This window comes from Hyaena hyaena, unplaced genomic scaffold (genome assembly GCF_003009895.1).
Source record: "Hyaena hyaena isolate Hyena2069 unplaced genomic scaffold, ASM300989v1 scaffold_600, whole genome shotgun sequence".
Classification (NCBI taxonomy): domain Eukaryota; kingdom Metazoa; phylum Chordata; class Mammalia; order Carnivora; family Hyaenidae; genus Hyaena; species Hyaena hyaena.
The window spans coordinates 1,137,290-1,157,024 of record NW_024081234.1 but is presented as its reverse complement, the minus strand read 5'-3'; the positions used below and the strand labels follow the sequence as shown (position 1 = coordinate 1,157,024).

The 19,735-nt window shown below is 51.2% G+C and overlaps 1 protein-coding gene and 1 long non-coding RNA gene across 4 annotated transcripts in view; one reads left to right on the top strand and one right to left on the bottom strand.

Moving 5' to 3' along the window:
- Positions 1-18,491, bottom strand: part of UBE2G2 (ubiquitin conjugating enzyme E2 G2) — a 32,133-nt gene extending 13,642 nt beyond the window's left edge. The window contains exons 1-3 of one of the 3 annotated variants that reach the window (XM_039257130.1): positions 18,377-18,491; positions 2,569-2,604; positions 2,424-2,469 (exon numbers count right to left, since the gene is read on the bottom strand). In XM_039257130.1, the coding sequence (XP_039113061.1) occupies positions 2,424-2,469; positions 2,569-2,604; positions 18,377-18,419 (125 nt within the window). In that variant the 5' untranslated portion in view covers positions 18,420-18,491. Of the gene's footprint in view, positions 1-2,423; positions 2,470-2,568; positions 2,605-15,725; positions 15,800-18,376 lie in introns of those variants that run through there. The other 2 variants (XM_039257129.1, XM_039257131.1) reach the window with 2 other exon arrangements.
- Positions 18,492-18,586: 95 nt separating this feature from the next.
- LOC120248683 lies at positions 18,587-19,605 on the top strand. Its single transcript, XR_005532656.1, has 2 exons — positions 18,587-18,979; positions 19,358-19,605. It is a non-coding gene; the product is annotated as an uncharacterized LOC120248683 (long non-coding RNA).
- Positions 19,606-19,735: the final 130 nt, after the last annotated feature.

Genomic DNA, 19,735 nt, shown 5'->3' with positions numbered 1-19,735 from the left:
ATTTATCCCCCAAGCAGAATGGCTCCATCTGTAACCTCATGAGAAACTTCCATGCGGCCCTCCCGAGCTGCCGCAGCAGTCTGCGTTCCCATCAGCAGCGCCCAAGGGCTCCCGCCTCCACGTGCCCACTGACGCTTCTGGCTTCTTGTCTTTTTGGTAACAGCCACTGACAGGCGTGAGGCGGTCTCTCTCGTGTGGCTTCGATGTGCATCTCCCCGGTGACGAGTGACGCGGAGCATCTCTCCACGGACCCACCGGCCACCTGGACATGACGTCTTCTTCGGAAAAATGTCTGTCCAGATCCTCTGCCCACATTTTAATCAGATTGCTTCTCTTTTTGCTTTTGAGTTGTACCAGGTCTTTCTACATTTTGCAGGTCAGCCCCTAATCAGATAGGTGCATGCAGCTCTCTTCTCCCCCGGGGGGCTGCCTCCTCCTTCTGGGACCTCCCCTGCCGGCCGGAGGCTCTGGTTTCACACAGTCCCTCTTGCTTATTTCTGCTTTTGCCACCTTTACATCCAATTGCTAACGTGGGTTTTCAAAATACTGGTTTAATTTTACAGCGCGGATATAAAATTAGTAACAGTTTTCCTAACAGGTTTTAACGAACACCTTTTTAGGAACCGTACGGAGGGCTTCACACGTCCCTGAAAGGGCTTCTCTGCTAGTGCGCAGAGGCCGGTGTCTCGTAAGGCAGAAGGCCTGTCGGGGGCCCGGAGACGGGAACCGTGCGCCCTGCAACAGGGCCTGGTGTCCTGGCACCGCGTCTCTCCGCCTTAGCACAGAGACAGCGCATGCAACACAGGACGTGGGAAAGGGGTTTACAAATCACCTTCACATGGTATCATCCCCCGTCTCCTTAGAAACACAAGGACCTACAGCCAACACAGCAGATAATGCCATGTCCCACTAGACGCAGGACACCGCCGGCCAGGGGACTCCCAGTCCCGTTTATAATCGCTTCGGGGGACAAAAGGCGCGACACCCTTTTATACACACACACACACACACACACACACACATCGCTTCGGGGGACAAAAGGCGCGACACCCTTTTATACACACACACACACACACACACACACTCTAAAGATGTCCTCACGCCAGAGACATTTAAACACAGAAAACAACGGGTCCCACAGGCCCAAGCAAGCAGGGTATTGCTAAGGCTGTGTTTTCTCTGGACGATGTTTACTGAGGATTTTTCAAATATCCTGCTTATCAGAAAATCCTCATGTTCTAACCCCCACACACATTTACCAGCAACGTGTCTCTCAAGCCAAGAAGCAAAAGCACCGGGCGCACACAGACGGCGTGATGAGCATACCTGCCCCCATCCCTGCGCCGAGAGCCCCGCAGAGCGCAGTCTCAGCATGTGCCGACTGGCTAACTGAAGGCTCTCATCGTACGGAAAGGAAAACTGAGAGACTGAGTAGAAATCCTAACTTCCTAAATTTTACTTAACCACATTTATCTGAAAATACAGGTAATCTAAGAATGGTCAAAAACTGTGCATCTAAAATATACAGAAGGCAAACCAAAGGTCTGGGTCATAGGCCCTAGAACACTCCAGAATCAGGGGTCCATTTGTGGTGCTTTCTAAGCAACATCACTAGGTGAATATCAGGAAATCCACTCAGGATTTTTCTACAACAGGCTCAGGAGGCACACTGCTCACCTTAGAACAAAGCCACGTGCCGGGGTCAGGGACAATGGAAGGCCGTCAAGGCACAGGAAGAAAGCAGCAGAGGAGTGGCTGAATGCAGAGGAGAGCGGGAGGGAGAGGGAAGTGTAGGTGCACAGGGGGGCAGGGCCAGAGGCTCACCTGCACCCAAGGGGCCTTTCCCCCTTCAAAGCTGCAGGCTTTGGGGTGCCAGGGTGGCTCAGTCAATTAAGCGTCCGACTTTGGCTCAGATCATGATCTCACGGCTCGTGAGTTCGAGCCCCGCGTTGGGCTCTGTGCTGACAGCTCAGCGCCTGGAGCCTGCTTTGGAATCTGTGTCTCCCTCTCTCTCTGTCCCTCCCTCTTTCTCTCTCTCCTTCTCTCTCAAAAAATGAATAAACATTTAAAAAAAAAACACGTTGCGGGTTTTTAGGGACTTCCTGAAGTCAGAGCAACTGATACTGTTTGAGGCTAACCCACCACCACCACACACCATTCAGAACTTACTGTTTTAAAACTCTACAAATATGAAGTAAGACAAAACTTTTTTTTGGCTCTAAGGAAATATCTTCATTTCTCGGGAAACACATCTATGCTGTTTTCTACTCAGACTAGCAGACTAAAAAAGAGCTCAACTTAAGAGCCGCATGAAGCCTTTTCTCCGAAGGAACACTTCTGAGCACAGCCCCACTGCTAAATGGATTCCGGGGTTGAATGTCCAGTAAAGTCTCGAAAACTAGTAACACATATAAATAACTTACATGATCAGCGCCTCCCACTCAAAAAAATTCTCTTCATTCATAGGACCTGCAAAAAAAAAAAAAAAATTTTTTTTCCACAATTAACTCTGAAGGCAACTTTGACCATTAGAAGTAACTTATAAAGAGGTTAACTTTAGTGCCTTACCTGCCACAATTCCTTCCGGAGGATTCAGCGTTAGTTCTATAAAATGAAAAAGCAAAAGCATCATGAAGTAGAGTATCAGGCTGGCATTTCAACATGACAGCCATGGTAGAGTATATGCACGAAGAGATGAAAGTCTGGCTGCCCAAAGTGAACGCCCACTGCAGTTACATTTCCGACAAAGACCATGTAAACGGCTCTTCATAGCCGCAAAAAGTAGAATTTCAGAGCTATAAATCTTTTCATTTTACACATGAAGAAACTAAAAGGGTTAATTATCTTTCAAAAACACTCCCACTATGTTTGATGTATGATTCAAGTTCATACATCGAGCACAGGTAGCGGTTCTGGGACCGAACGGTACTTCCCGGCGCCCCGAGAAGCAGCGCAAGGCCGTTCGGAACGTGAGAAACAGACCCTGAAGCGGCTCTCGTGAACCAGGGCCTGGAGCGCACGCAGGATGGCCGTCGGTCCCCAGGGTCCCTCCACTGATCTGGGAGCCCCCGACGTGGCGCTCAGGTGTCGGCCCGAGCACGAGGACAAAGGTAGGAAAAACTGTAAGAAACGGTAAGAAAGGAGCGGGCAGCACAGAGTCCAAGGCCGCCCCGCCCCCGAGAGACCGAGGCCCCGCCCGCAGCTAAGAAAAGCCCTTCCAAGTCCTGGCCTCCTCGTCTTCTGCATGGAAGGTTCCAAGAACCCAAACCCGCACACAAATGCGGACGTGTTAAGAGCAGAGGCTGAGAACGGTCAAGGTGAAGGAGGGGCCATGGAGAGTAGGGATCGGGCAGGGACGCACTTCCTGTTGGGCCCAGGTGCTGAAGACATCACTGATCTAGTTAGAAGCATTCGAACAGGAGATAAAACCAAAACCTGGTTCTTTGAAGGGACATAAAATTGACAAACCCTTGCCCAAAACTATAAGCCGTCAGTTCCGAAAAGAGGAAGCAAAGCCGTCATTACTCACAGACGCCCCGGCAGGGACGCACGAAGTCCGAAAGCATGAGAAGACCCGCCGGAAGAAGGGAGTTTGCCCGCGCTGCTCACTCCGGGGGCTGGACATATAACTGAATGTGCTTCTGTGGACGAGCAAAAGCTAGAACACCCTTCCAAAGGCATCGACTATGGAAGGACACACGTACAAGTGGGTTTTGAATGCTGTGCAGACCTGTAGCACGCCTGAGCCGCCACGGCACTGAGGGCCTTCAGGAGCAGAGACCCGAGCAAGTTCACGGAGGGACCTTCAACTCTGCCCGCCTCAACGTCCTCAAAGTGCACCTACAGACCCTGTGCTGCCTCAGCCAGCACCCCAGCGGGACTTCGCGCCTGAGTGCAACTAGATAATTCTGAAAGATACACGAAAATGCAAACTACTGAGGAGAGCCAAGACTACTTTTTAAAAATATATTTAAAAAAATTTTTTTTTAAATTTCTGAGAGAGAGAGAGAGAGAGAGAGAGAGAGAGAGAGAGCATGAGCAGGGGAGGGTCAGAGAGGGAGGGAGACACAGAATCTGAAGCAGCTCCAGGCTCTGAGCTGTGAGCACAGAGCCCAACGCAGGGCTCGAACCCATGAACCGTGAGATCATGACCTAGCCAAAGTCGGACACTTAACCGACTGAGCCGCCCAGGCACCCCATAGCCAAGACTTCTTCAAAAGGAGTTAAGTTGAGGGGTGCCTGGGGGGCTTCGTCCGTTCATCAGGCTCTGAACTGACAGCTCAGAGCCTGGAGCCTGCTTCAGATTCTGTGTCTCCCCCTCTCTCTGCCCCTCCCCTGCTTGTGCTCTGCCCCCCACTTAAAAATAAACAAATATAAAAAAAATGTTAAGTAGCACATTTTATCGTGTGCAAATTTTATCTCAATAAAGCTGACTCCTCCAAAATTAATTTCAGTCGTTTTATGAAATACAAAACAATAAACAAGTTAGACTAACTATAAAGTCAAAAGCCAAAGAGCACTAACCATAAAAGGAAAAGACAGGTAAAATTAAGAACCTCTGCTCTCAGAAGAGCTTCTTAAGAGAATGAACAGGGAGGCTCCAGAGAGGACGATGTTTGCGACAGATACAACCAGCAAGAGCGAATACCTGAACTTCTCAGGAACACCTCACAAATCAATAACACTACATAAACAACCCAAAAGAAATCATCCGCAAGACTTGAAGGCACATCACAAAACAAGATATCTAAGTGGCCATCAAACATACGACACCGTGCTCACCTCTTTAATCGTAGGGAAACCAAGGCCACAATGAGATGGTAGTGCCCCCAGCGGAACAGCCCAGAAGCCCAAGTGTCCAGATGGGCCAGAAGGCGGCTTCCCCCCAGCCAAAGAGCCGCAGACACGCCCTGGGGCAGGAGTGTGACCTGGGAGCGCCAGGGGGAGAGGAGGCCGTGTGAGCCGCCGGAGCCGTGGCCCCTCCGGGCGGGCAGGAGCACACAGAACACGCACCGGGAGGAGGCCTCCGACCTGATCAGAAGCGCCTCAGATCCCAGGGAGCAGCCAGCGGCCTCTGAGTCAGTCCCCGGCGGGAGACGGGGACAAAACGTCACCGGATGGAAGAAAGGGGGCTGACACTGACCGCTCCCTCCCTCCCTGAGGAGACAGGACGCACACTTACTCCCGTGGGAAAGCTTAAGCAGGAGAGACTGAGAGCAGGCCCTGGTCACTGATGAAGGACCCGGTGAGTCTACACCTTAGAGACACAGGACACTCTAAGGTTTTCAGCGCTGTCATGAAAATGTTGTTCTAACTGGTAGGAAAGCTGGTCGTGTGTGTCCTGCTACACAATCTGACGCACGGAAAGGCGCATAGTTACAATTCTAATCACGAAATCCCTCACCCAGATGCGATTTACTGCCAGCTGCCCTCTGGCGCAGACACAAGGGGCTCCACGGAGCCAGGGGGCAGGGGCCTCCGCTCCCGCTTGGCCAGCTGCACTCGGAGGGGCCAGCCGGGAACCCTGAGCCCTCCGTCGGCTGCCCGGCACCCGCCCAGCCAGCGCAGACGCAGCGGGGAAGGGGAGACAAGGCCCCTGCCTTCGGCGGGCTTCCGTTCCAGCGAAGGAAGACAGTAAACGAGGACACATACATGAGAAGATACTGAAGAACGGAGGGAGGAAGGTGATGAAGCGACAGAAAGACGGGGCCCACGACACGCAGGAAAGGCCTCCCTGTGAAGGAGACACTGGAAGGGTCCTTTGTTTCCAGCCGAGACAGAAGGGGCTCATAACGTTACGTTAGTTTCAGGCGTGCCACGCAGCGAGTGGCTACCTGTACAGACTCTGAAACGAGCCCAGGAAGTCTAGCAGGCTGACACCCACCAACACACAATCACAAACTTTCTTCTTACGATGAGAACTTTTAAGATCTATTCCCTTAGCAACTTCCAAACACACAACACAGCATTACTGACTATCGTCGCCAAGCCGTACAGGGCATCCCCCGGACGTATTATGCCTGACCCCTCACCCGTGCCGTCCACCCGCTAGCCCCCATGGCCACCACCAACCTGGACCCCTCTGTGACTTGTCGCTGTATACGCACGACCATCTGGTGCTGGTCTTTCTCGGCCGTATTCCACTTAGTGTAACGCTCCCAGGGGCCTTCCGTGTTGTCACAAACGGCAAGATTTCATTCTTTTTTAGGGCTGAGTAACATCCCATTTTATATCTGCTGTATATTTACGGCAGCATTATTCATAATAGCCAAAACAAAACACCCAAATATCTACCAACAGAAGAGATCAAGAAACTGTGGTGAATTCGTACAACAGAACAAAAATGAAGATAAGTGACGCACAGCTACACATAACATAAAGTTGTGCAAAACAAGTCAGGCCTATACTCCACACAACACATAATACACTACACACACACATATGCACAACACACACACAAACAAAATACACACGCGCGCACAGATACGTATACACAACACGAATACACAACATGGGACACCGGGGCGGCTCAGTCGCTTACGTGCCTAGCCGCTGGCTTCAGCTCAGGTCATGATCCCAGGAGCCATGAGATCAGGCCCACATGGGGCTCTGCACTGATAGTGCAGAGCCTGCTTGGAATTCTCTCTCTCTCTCTCTCTCTCTGCTCCTCCCCTACTCTCACACTGTCGAAAAACTATAAGTTAATTTTTAAAAGAAAAAAGAATAAACAACATGTAACTACATTTATAGATGGATCACGTCCATTAAAAAACAGGCCGCTAAACCACAACGTTTAAGAACACCTGCTTGGGTGGAAGCACAGCAAAGCAGTGATGTCCACCGAAGACGGAGGTGCGTGGTGGGGTGGGGGCCCCGCGCGGGGGTCTGGCGGGCTCGCAGCCCTCCTGCTTGTCTGGGAGGTGATGCTCTCTCCCAGCCCACCGATCTGCACGGGGCTCTCCCTGAACCTTGTGCCGTCTGTATTTCAAGCTAATGAGCAGTTTTCAGGTCGTTACTGTGACAGTCCAGGCAGGGAAGGTGACGGCTTGAGCCAGAGTGGCCCCTCTGGCGGGTCTGCCCACAGGCGGGGACGAAGCGCGTGTGGCACGTGAGGGCACAGGAGACTGGTCCCCGGCCCACACGCCACGTGCACGATTATGGGGACGGGAGGGCAGGCAGCGGGCCTGAGGGGAAAGGAGGGACTCGCACGGACACCCCGGTGGCCACAGAAACAGATCGGCAGAGAAGGAAAGCGCAGGGGGGTCTGGGGCTCGGGGGAGCAGACGCGCGGCGGCACGGGAGGCCGGGGCTGGCGCGGGTTCCCGGGGGCCAGTGGGGAATCCGGGCGCCGCTGTCAGGCCTCCACGCGACCGGGGGATGCCGCCGCCACTCAGGGGGCGGGGACCACAAAGAAAGCTGCCCAGGGGGAGCGCGAGGAAGGAGCGGCGCGGGCGCAACGCGAGGCCCGCGAGCGGCCCAAGCGGCAAGGGCAGCACAGGCCGAGGAGGGAGGAGTCCGGCGCTCAGGAGGTCGAGCCCGAGGGAGGCGGCGCCCCCTGGAGGTGGCAACAGCCTGCGGCCGGGTGTCGGCTAACAGCGGACGGCGAGGGGGCCCCGCACCCGGCTCACCAGGCCCTACACACCCAACCCTCCGAAATCCAGTCTGTTTCCGCGTGGAGCCAAACCACGTCGTAGGAGAAGACACCCAACACACCAAGGCAGAGGAGCCGCAAACGGCCGGGGCGCGGGGGACGGCGGAGCGGCGGGCGCGCCCACCCTCCCGGAATCCGGCGGGGGGCGCACGCCAGGAAGCGCGGCGGGGCCCCGGCTGCGGAGCCGCCTCCTGACCCACAGCGGCACCTACCGGCCGGGGGAGCTGCGGTAACGTGAGACGCTCGTTTTATTCCAACACACACAGCTTCATGCCTGCTGACACAAACGACTTCAAAAAGAAATCTTAGTGTCAGGGAAATCTGCAAAAACTATGCCACTGATCCCTTGAGAATAGTACTTTGTTAAAAACATATTTTAATAGTGGCTTAAAAAGTAGCCACCACAGGCTCTGGGCTGACAGTACAGAGTCCACTTGGGACTCTCCTCCCTCTCTGTCCCTCTCTCTCTCAAAATAAGTAAATAAGCTTTAAAAAAAAAAAACTGGTAAGAAAATAAAACCGAGTTTCTCTACCACAATTTTTAAAACAAGGCAAGCCATGGTTTAAGGGAAAATATTTACAAAATATCCAATGAACAAACTCCTACAACTTAATAAGAAAACAACACATACGACTAAAAGTCAGGAAAAGACTGGACACTGATGATGCCACATAAATACACAAAATGACACCTGATGTCACCAGTCACACGGGAGACACAAATTCAAGCCACACGAGAACAGGGTGGGGCAGCGAGACCCTCTGCAGGACCCCTTCCCAAAGACTCGGATCTACGGCTACAAATGGAACGATCTGCTCCCCAAAGCACACTACCAGCTGGCTGGGTCATGACTGCACTTGGAGCCAACAAGAAGGAAACCACGCCGAAGTGGCTGACAGAGGCTGGGACACAATCTCGTCATAACCCCCACGCAGCATCCCACAGCCAGGAGAAAACTTGAACCTCAGAGCTTCTCCCTAAGGAGCAAACGGTTGGAACAGCAGCACCCCAAACTTTTAAGATGAACACTTGCATAAATGAGCCTCCAGAACATCTAACTTTGAAACCCCATGGGACTCTCCCTCTCTTCGAGGGCTTGCACTTGGGGACTCGCTTGCCCTCCCTAGGGCCCAGCCCGTGGACCACACCCAGACTTATGCAGGTGCACCTGCGGGCATCAGCGTGGCCGCCTGGGCGCAGGCATCCGATTTAACACACACATCAGGAGCCTGGTGGGACACCGGTCCCTGTGGACCGGTGCCATCTTGGCCTTTCCCTCCACTGGGCTCTGGGATGCAGCGTCTCCCTGAAGGGAAGTGCCCCGATTTCTGAGGCTGTCACCTAGGAGACACCTCCTCATCGCGTGGCCCTGGAGGCCGGGAAAACCAGAGTTGCTGGTCCCGTGAACCCGTAATCATCAGTGTCACACAGGAAGGCACGCATACTGATCTGGTGCCCCGAATCTTACGACTGCTGCCTGGGGACGTCTCCACATCGCCTGACTCTGACGGTCAGCTGGGCCCATGCTGCGGGTCCCCCAGGACTCTAACTAAATGGCCACCACCCCCAGGGAAAGCAAGAGCTAGCTCTTTCTGTGCAGGAGGGCTACTACCTGACCGTTAGGACCCCAGCCTAAGGGGTGTGCTGCTGATTAGGTATGCCTCCTGGGACTGACCGGCACCCCTTCCGGAGGCCCCAGGTGGCAGCCACTACCTTCGCGCGCTGTCTCCCAAAAGGGAGTTTTACACACTGCTGGCACCCGCTTTCTGCAGCTGCCACCGGGGAGATGTCCCTTGACGTCTGGTTCTGGTGGCCAGGGGACCCTGCATTCCTGGGTCTAATGGGACTGTGACAATCAGAGAAATGGTTTTGGACACCCTGTCCACCCCAGGGCACTGCACAGACGCAGGCTGAGGCACCCTCGCCAGTCTTTCTGTGAAGGAGGCTTCTCTGTGTGTCCTGGAGCTTCAACCTGAGAGGCAGGCTCCGGGCTGGCATGCCTTCCACAGCCTCCAGAGCTGCTCTCCAGGAGAATACAGCTGCAGGCACCACCTTGGCCCTCTCTCTCTGCCCTGTACCAGCTCACCGGCACTGCCCACACAAGAACTCACACTCATCTGGAGTCTCGATTTCAGTGAAACACTGTGGACCCTGCAGAGCACCTGGCTCTGGTGACAGTGGGGCTCAGGCTTACGGCCCTGCAGGACGGAACATACTTGCATACCTTACAAAGCTGCTGCTGGCGGGCCTGGCTTCCAGTCACCCTGAATCTACGAGCTGAGACCCTCTGCTCTGGGACCACAGTCCTGGCACACCCTCCACCGCGGGGAGGTATTAAAAATACAACAGGTGCTGGGACAGCACGAAGGTTTCAGTGACAACCGAGAGCTGGGCTGGGACCGAATGACAGGTCATCTCCTCCATGAGGCTGCTCCTTCAAGCCTGGGAGAGGCGGGTGTTCCGTCTGCTGTAGAGAGAGGAGCTCAAGAGAGTCCAGTGAACTGGACAAACAGGAGATAGTTTCACAGGAAAGAACAAGATAAAACGGGAAAAAAACATCTCCATGAAACGGAAAGAAGTAATTTACCTGATAAGGAGTTCAAAATAACGGTCACGAAGATGTTCACCAAACAGGAGAAAACAGACGGACACAAAGAATGGACACTTCAACAAAGAGATGGGAGATATAAGAACGTAGCAAATAGAAATCACAGAGTGAACAACAGAGCAGCTGAACTGAAAGAGCAGATGAAGCAGAAGAAAGGATCAGCACCTTGAAGTCAGTTGGACTCCGTCAATCAGAGCCGCAAAAAGAATGAACAGAAGTGAAAACAGGAGTTTGTAAGACAACATCAAATAGACTAATATTTGGATCACGGGGCTTCCAGAAAGAGGAGAGAGAGAAAGGGTCAGAAATGTTGAAGAAGTAATGGGTGAAGATTCCCTAATGTGCGGAAGGAAACAGGCACCTAGATCCAAGAAGCCCGGAGAGACCCACACCAAGACACACTATAATTACATCCAAAAGGTAAAAACCAGGAGAGAATCGTAAAAGCAGCAAGAGAAAAACAAGTTGTTACGTACACGGAAACCCCCCTACGTCCATCAGCAGATTTTTTGGCAGAAACTTTGCAGGCCAGCGGGAGTGGCGCGAGACATTCAGAGTGCTGAACGGAAATCTCCAAGCAAGACTTCTCTACCCGGCAAAGTTATCATTCAGGAGGAAGGAGAGATAAAGTGCTTTGCAGAGGAACAAAAGCTAAGGGCTTCCTCACCACTGACGGCCTCGTGAGGGATGCTACAGGAGCCTCTAAGCTGAAAAGAAAGGTGTTCATGAGAACACATATAAAAGAGTAAATCTCACTGGTAAGGTAAGTATATAGTAAAAGTAGTGTGTCAATCACTTGTAACGTTAGCATGAAGGTTTTAAACGTAAGTAGTAAAAATAGCTATGGTTACAATAACTAGTAAAGGAATACAGAGATTAAAAAATGTAAAGTGTGAATCAAAAACATCAAATACGGGGTGGTCAAGGGAGAGTAACAGTGTTGAGCTTTAGAATGAGATCAAACTTAAATTATTATCAACTGAAAATACTGTTACAGATATTGGTCGTTATATATAAGCCTCATGGTGGCCACAAAGCACAAACCTGTAGCAAATACACAAAAGATAAAGGAAATGGAAGATAAACATGCCTCCAAAGAAACTCATCAAACCACAAAGAGAACAGAAAAGAAAGGAGCAGAGAGAAACTGCAAAAATAGTCAGAAAGCAAGTAACAAAAATGGCAACAAACACATGCCTATCAATAATTACTTTAAATGTAAATGGACTCAATTCTCCGATCAAAAGACACAAAGTGGCTGAATGGATTAAACTATAGGACCCTTCTATAGGTTGCCTATAAGAGACTCACTTCAGATATAAGGACACACACAAACTGAAAATGAAAGAAGTTTAAAAAAAAATTTTTCCATGCAAATGGAAACCAAAAGGAATCTGGAGCAGCTATACTTGTATCAGACAAAACAGACTTAAAACAAAAACTGTACTAAGAGACAAGAAGAGCGTTACATAATGCTGAAGGAGTCAATCCAACAGTAAGATACATTTGTAAATATTCATGCACACAACACAGGAGCGCCTAAGTATGCAGAGCAAATGCTAACAGACCTAATGGAAGAAACAGCAATACAACAGTAGGGGATTTTAATGCCCCACTTACATACAAAAGTATAAGACGACACTGGCCTTAAATGACACATTAGACCATATGGACTTAACAGATGTTTACAGAACATTCCATCCAAAAGCAGAATACGCATTCTTCTCAGGTGCGAGTGGAACGTTCTCCAGGACAAATCACCTGTTAGGACACAAAACCAGTCTTATCAAACTTAAAAGGCCTGAAATCATATAAAGCAGCTCTTCTGATAGTAACAGGAAACTGGAAATTAATTACAAAAAAACTGGAATATTCACAAATATGTGGAGATTAAACAACATGCTATTGAATAACCAACAGGTCAAAGAAGAAATCAAGAGAAATAAAAAAAATCTTATGACCAAAGAGAGAAAAAAAGGAAATGTAACACCAAAATTTATGAGATGCAGCAAAAGCAGTTCTAAGAGAAGAGTTCATAGTGATAAATGCCCATGTCAAGAAACAGGAAAAATCTCAAATAAACCTTATTTTATAACTCATGAAACCGGGGGAAAAAATGAAAAAACAAAGCCCAGAGTTAATATAAGTAAAAAAATAACAAACAAAGCAGAAATAAATGAAATAGATTAAAAAGACAATAGAAATGATCAATGAAACTAAGAGCTGTTCTTTGAAAAGACAGTAGTAATAAACCTTTAGCTAGACTCACCAGGATAGAGAAGACTCAAAAAGAAAAATCAGAAATGATGGGGCGCCTGGGTGTCTCGATCAGTTAAGCGTCCAACTCTTGATATCAGCTCAGGTCTTGATCTCAGGGTCATGAGTTCAAGCCCTGCACTGAACTCCATGCCCAGCATGGAGCATACTTTAAAAAAAAAAAAAAAAATAAAGAAAGAAGAGATATTACAACTGACACTACAGAAATACAAAGGATCATAAGAAACTACTACAGACAATTGTACGCCAACAAATTGGAAAACGTAGAAGAAATGGATAAATTCTTAGGAACATACAATCTACCAAGAGTGAATCATGATGAAATTGAAAATCTGAACAAACGGATTACTAGAGTAAGGAGATTGAACCAATAATCAGAAACCTCCCAAGAAACAAAAGTCCAGGAACAGACAAATTCACTGGTGAATTCTACCAAACGTTCAAAGAAGAACTAATACCAGTTCTTGTCAAACTCTTCCAAAAATTTTTAAAAAAGGGGGGGGGGCGGATATTTTATGAAACCAAGATCACCACAATTATCAAAACCACAAGATTGCCACAAGAAAATCACAGGCCAATCTCCCTGGTAAACACAGATGTGAAAATCCTCAGCAAAATATTAGCAACTTAATTTAACAATATATTAAGAAGATCATATACCATGATCAAGTGAAATTTATTCCAGGAACTCAAGAATGGTTCAATATCTGCAAATCAGTCAATGTAACACAATGCATTAACAAAATGAAGGATAAAAACCATATGACATCAATCGATGCAGAAAACATTTGACAAAATTCAACATCCATGTACGATAAAAACTCTCAACAAAGTTGAGTACAGAAAGAACATACCTCAACATAATAAAGGCCATCTATGAAAAACCAACAGCCAACACCATACTCAACAGTGAAATGCTTAAAGGTTTTCCTTTAAGATCAGAAACAGGACAAGACTACCCATTCTCACCACTCTTATTCAACACTGTATTTGAAATCCTTGCCTGAACAATTAGGCAAGAAAAAGAAATAAAAGGCATCCAAATTAGAAAAAATAGAAGCAAAACTGTCACTATCTGAAGCTGACAAGATATTATACGTAAAAAACCCTAAACACTGCATCAGTAAATTGTTACAATAAACAAATTCAATAAAGTTGCAGGATACAAAACCAATACACAAAAATCTGTTGCATCTATATACACTAATAGTGATCAGAAAAAAGAACGTAAAAAAAAAAATCCCTTTTATAATTGCTTTAAAAAGAAACAGAATACCCAGAATAAATTTAACCAAGGAAAGACCTGTATGTTGAAAGTGACGAGACATTAACGAAAGACTGAAGACACCAATGGAAAGATACTCCATGCTCATGGACTGTAAGAATTAATATTACTAAAATGTCCATACTACACAAACCAATATACAGATTCAATGACATCCCTATCAAAATTCCAACGACATTTTTCAAAAAAACAGAACGCTCCTAAAATTTGCGTGGACCCGTAAAAGACCCAGCATAGCCAAACCCGAGAAACAGCAAAGCTGGAGGCATCATGCTCACTGATTTCAGAGTATGATGCAGAGCTGTAGAGGTTAAAACGGCGTAGAAATGGCATAAAAACAGACACACAGATTAAAGAAACAGAGCAGCCCAGAAATAAGCCCACGCATACACGGTCTATCAACTTACTGACAAAGCAGCCAAGAATATATGAAGGAGAAACAGAGGATGTACAATGTTGCTGCACATTTAGTGGATCACCGTACAGTGCAAACATACTTTTATATATACTAGCACACCAAAAAAATTCAGTTATGTAGGTTAAAAATATATATACGTTAAAATATATACATCATATGTATTTAATGGTGATACATAAAAAAATATATACACATGAAGAAATTAAGTTCCCAGACACAAAGGCACAGACTGGCGGCTGCCAGAGGCAAGAGAGTGCGAGGGTGGGAGAGAGGAGTGAACTGTTCTGGTTTGTTTCTTAGTGTAAATAAACTTAATGTAAAAATTCAATTTCAAAACCAAGGACAGAAAATGGTAGGATTAGAAAGTCTTTAAATTAGAAACTACAATGAGATGCCATACCACTCACGGCTGAAAGTGTAGAAGCCCAGCACAGCCAGTGTGGACGGGGCTGGGGCCCGTGCAACTCCTTAGCACACGGCTGGCAGAAATGTAACGTGCACCAGTCAGAAAACCAGAGGCTGTTCCTTTACAAGTGAAACACGGGGCGCCTGGGTGGCTCAGCGCGTTGAGCGCCCGACTCCCCACTTGGGCTCAGGTTGTGAGGTCCTGGTCGGTCCGTGAGGCGGAGCCCCGCATCGGGCTCTGTGCCGCAGAGCCTGCCTGTCTGAGACCCTCTCTGTCCCCCTCTCTCTGGCCCTTCCCCAGTCTGTGCTCTGTCTCTCAAAATAAAGAAATACACTTTAAAAAAACCAAACAGTGAATCATCAAGGGTAAATCTAAGGTTTTGAGCCCAAAAAACGGGAAGAATGCGGCTGCCACCGACAGACACGCGGGGACTGTGGGAGCAGCAGTGGTGCGGGAAGACGGGAGGTCACTTTTACACGTTAAGTTTGAGGTTCTTGTTCGGCACTGAACTAGGTTGAATAATGTCCCCCAGAATCTCTGAATGTGACCGTGTTTGCAAATGGGGGCTTTGCAGATGTAATGCAGTTAAAATGGGGTCCCACGGGATAGGGGAGCGTCCTAAACCAATGACGGGCACCTCCAGAAGGTGGACAGGCAGAGATGTGGGTTCCGCGGCCACAAGCCCAGGAACAGCAAAAACCGCCGGGAACCCCCGGGAGCTCCAGGGGCCAAGAGGGACCCTCCCTCGAGCCTGCAGAGCGCGGCCCTGCCCACACTGGGTCGGGACGCCCGGCCCCAAGAACAGCGACAGAGCAAACTTCTGTGTTGCTTGCCACTCAGCCTTGTCACGGAAACCCCGAGAACCCAATACCTGTGTCTACTTTTGTTTTTTAATGTTTGTTTATTTCTGAGAGACAGACACAGTGTGAGCAGGGGAGGGGCAGAGAGACAGGGAGACACAGAATCCGAAACCGCTCCAGGCACAGAGCCCGACGCGGGGCTCGAACTCACAAACCGTGAAATCGTGACCTGAGCCGAAGTCAGACACTTAACCGACTGAGCTACCCAGGCGCCCTTACCTGTGTCTATTTTTGACCCTTCTCGAGGCGGCCAAGTGATGGGTGAAGACAGAACGTCAAGCAAAGATACCCGTTTGAAATAACTGGGTTCTTTTTCTGGTTCTCCTTTTTCCTGGCTGTAAGGAGCTAGGCACATCATTTTGCCTCTGTTACTCAATTTCCTACAAAATCTGGAAAACCAGGGGCTGCACAGAATCATATCCAAGGTTCCACCACCTTGAAATTTCTGCAGTTCCTAAATATGAAAAAGTATGCCTGAACCCCATCCCAATCCGCTGAAATCCCATTTCACAGAAAGGTCGTTTCTGCAAAGTCCCCCTTTACAGTGAATGCGTCACCTCACGGTGGGGTAAGACACACCAGATGCAAATTCACAGAAGATGAGAATCACTATCTGGAATTTTACGTTGTTTCTAAGATACAACAGCCACAGAGCCCCCTCGGTTACACACTGCATTCTCTTCTATCGCTGGTGTGACAAGTCACCACAAACTCAATGGCTTAAAACCACACCCACCAATGACCTCACAGTTTCCGTGTGTCAGAAGAGGCAGGTGCTCTAGACTCTCACAGGGCAGGGGTCACGGCGGGGTGCCGCCCAGACTCACTCAGGCTGTGGGCAGAATCCACCTCTGCGGGCTGAGGCCCCTGGTCCTAACCGCGGCGGCCAGCGACCGTCTCCCATTCTTGGGCCACCCGCGCCCCCCGTTCCCGGCCACTCCCGCGTCTTTGGAGCCAGCCCCGGTGGGTGGGGTCCTTCTCGCGCTCTGAATGTCTGAACCTCCCCTCCCGCCTCTCCTGTTCTGGGGCCTCCTGCGGTGAATGGGTTGTACCCCAATAATATGAGATCGTCTCCCCACCTGCAAGTCAGCTATTGGGTAACCTGTAGCCGCCGCCTCTGGGGAGCCTTCCCAGCAGCGCCCAGACTGGTGTCCAGTGACCAGGGCCAGCAAGCTCAGGGGCTCCGCTTTCCGTACTTACTCCAAGATGTCACGTTCACACATAAGAATACATACAACACACACCTGGGGTGCAGCCTTGGAAGTCAAGTGTTATTTGCGTTTTATTACTACTGCCAGCTGACAACACGGTGGACAGAACGGAGGCTTCCACAAGTACAGCGGAGGGAAAACTAACCGTTGCCACCGCAAACCCCTTAGAAAACACTAGTTCAACCACGCGGGAGGCTGGATGGAAGCAGCAGCCTGAACTTCATTCCCCCAACAGGCTTAACACATTCCCTCCCTACAGAAAGGAGACAATGACCCCTGCCCGAAGTCTAGAACCAGGGCTAACCAGCCTAAGACACGTACAGGGGCACAGTACAGGGTGGCAGGAATGGCGGGTGCCCCACACAGGTGACCCCCACTCCCACCCAACCCTCTGTTCCCACTCTGCCCCCAGAAGTTTCTCTCAAAGGCGCTCCTGCTGGAGAGGACGCTGGCAGCGAGTGGTGCTTAAACGTGTCCTGCAGGAGCCGACGCGGGCCACACCCTGGTGTGCTCTGGCCGCACATGGACCCTCTGCACGCAGGGCCACCAACCCGGTTAGGGGACTGAGCTCCGCACATATTTACCAGTCATTTTTAGTACAGTCATTATTTTAGTTTAGTTTCACCTTTCCTCTGAGAGCACCCTCGATGTCACCATGACAACAGCAGCTAACAACATCAAGAGCCATCTATCGATCAAGTAACCTGAAAAGCACTCATCTTCCCTGAGGGGCAAAGGGCAGAGGCCAAGGCCTCCGGAGGGCTGACAGGCAGAGGCAGCTGCACCCGGACGTGGCTGCAGGGACCCTCTCTTAACCACAAGCGGGGACCACCTGGTCTCCCCCGGCAGCTCACAACACCGGCCGCGCGTCCCTTCCCTCCACGACCTCTCCTGGCAACTCTTCCAACGGAGCATTATGCTGTCAAAAGGCAGAAGACGGAATGTTCTCTGGCTTTCGTCTCTCCCTTGGCTTTCCCCAAACATTAGAACATGTCCTGGCTAGGAAAGCACTAAGGCGGCTTTCTGACCACCACCTACGAGGAGCGACAGGTGCCACTGCTCAAAAACTGTTCCCTTGTTAAAGACAAAACCGAATCTGACCTTTCACCCCGAACGCATCACAATGCGCTTTTCCTCCTACACTTCTGGTTTTAACTCCTCGGTAGGCAGTTTCGGGTTTCCTCACTTCCCCCGCGGCACGCGTGCAAGGCTGGGAGGAGGGGCTCCTCTAAATTACTAAGGAACCAGAAACAGGAACAAAGGCTGCGTGTAACTGTTCACGCGCTTCCCACCCCGTGGAGTGCCGGTGCGGACTCCCTCTCCCGGCGTCCCCTTCACAAGTGCACGTGTGACCCGGAGAGCAGGCAGTGGGCACAGGACCAAACTCCCGTCCCTGCGTCCACGCGGAACCAGCGGGCATGACTCAGTGCTCCGGGCGTCCACGCGTCGCACGTCCCCCACCGACTCCGGCCGCCACACACGGCCGTGCGCGCCCTGGGCCGCACCGAGCAGGGACCGGCCGCCGGGAGGGAGCCCGGGGGCGGGAGGAGCGGGCGCAGGTGGGGGGCGCGGGGTCGGGGACGCGCGGGACGCGGGGTGGACGGACGGGGGAGCGCGAGCAGCGGGTCCCCAGACTGGAGGCGCGCACCCCACACTCACGTTTGTACTCGGCCATCAGCCTCTTGAGCGCCGTCCCCGCCATCGTCCCGGCAACAGCTGTGCTGCGCGGCCTCCCCTCCCGAGCGCAGGTCTCTCCCGCCCACCGCAGGGCTGCTTCCGGGTCGACGCGGGGGGCCGGAAACCCTTCCGGGACGCGGCGCGCGCGTGCGCGGCGGGGCGGTTGCCATGGGAAGTGGCGCAGGCGCGGCGGCCGGCACGGCCTGGGCGCAGGGTTCCCAGGTTCCCGCCGTCCGCCGGGGCCTCGGACCGTTTGTGGGTTAACGCCGCGGCCGGCAGTCCAGATCCCGGTCGGGCCTGGGTCTTCCGGGAGGCCCCGGAGCCGCGGACGCCCAAGCGGGTTACATCATACCGCTAGTGCCGCGGGAAGGCCTGATTAAGGACCGGGGCCGACGATGGAGATGCAGGACTGAAGGGGGGGGCGTGGATGGAGGATGGAGGCCTGGGGGGCTTGCCGGACCAGCACGGGGACCGGACCGGGACACGGGACGGAGATGGAGGACGGCAGCCTCCACCCTGCCCCCATCACTCGGTGGCACCAGGTTCGCGGCAGGTGGACTGCTGGCTGCGCCGGTTTTATTCCCGGTGTGTATTTTTTAAAGAGGCCATGAGAACGGGGATAAAACTTGAGGCTCCTGCCCACCCGGTAAAATATGCACCGTGGGGGCGCCTGGGCGGCTGAGTTGGCTAAGCCCGGGACTCTGGAGTTCGGCTCAGATCACAGTCTTTTGGTTCATGGGTTCGAGCTCCGTCTCAGGATCCAGAATCAGCGCTGAGAGCGCAGAGCCTGCTTCAGATTCCCTGCTCCTCCCCCGCCTCCCACTCGCTCTCAAAATAAACATGAAAACAAAATACACCCTGTGGCACAGGGCCATTTCAGGGTGACCTTCAGGCCCAACCGCAGTTAAAGCAAGAAGGTCCATTAAGAAGGCATTTGATGCCCCTTTGACTTCTCCCCAACAGGCTTTAGGCTGGAAGAAGACTGGTGCGCCAGCACGGCCCCCAGGACCCCAAGACCGCCGCCTCCGCGAAGAGAGGAGCCCCAGGGGGGCCTGAGGGGGCAAAATAGCAAGACCTGCTCTGCCCACCTGCCCCCCTGAGGCGGCGGCGCTGTAGCTCAGACCTGCGCACCCAGCCACCCTGCCGGCTCCTTGTGCCCTGGCTCCGCACAGCTGTGTAACACGCATGGGGATAAATAGCCCTTTTTTTCATCCTGTCTCGGTGGTTCTGTTCCCAGTTGGCTTGTGACTTGCTGATCCACCTAAGCTTCTTAGAACCCCGCTCCCACGGACTCCAAAGAGAGTAAACACATCGACTCCTTTGTGGCTCTCCTATGCAAAG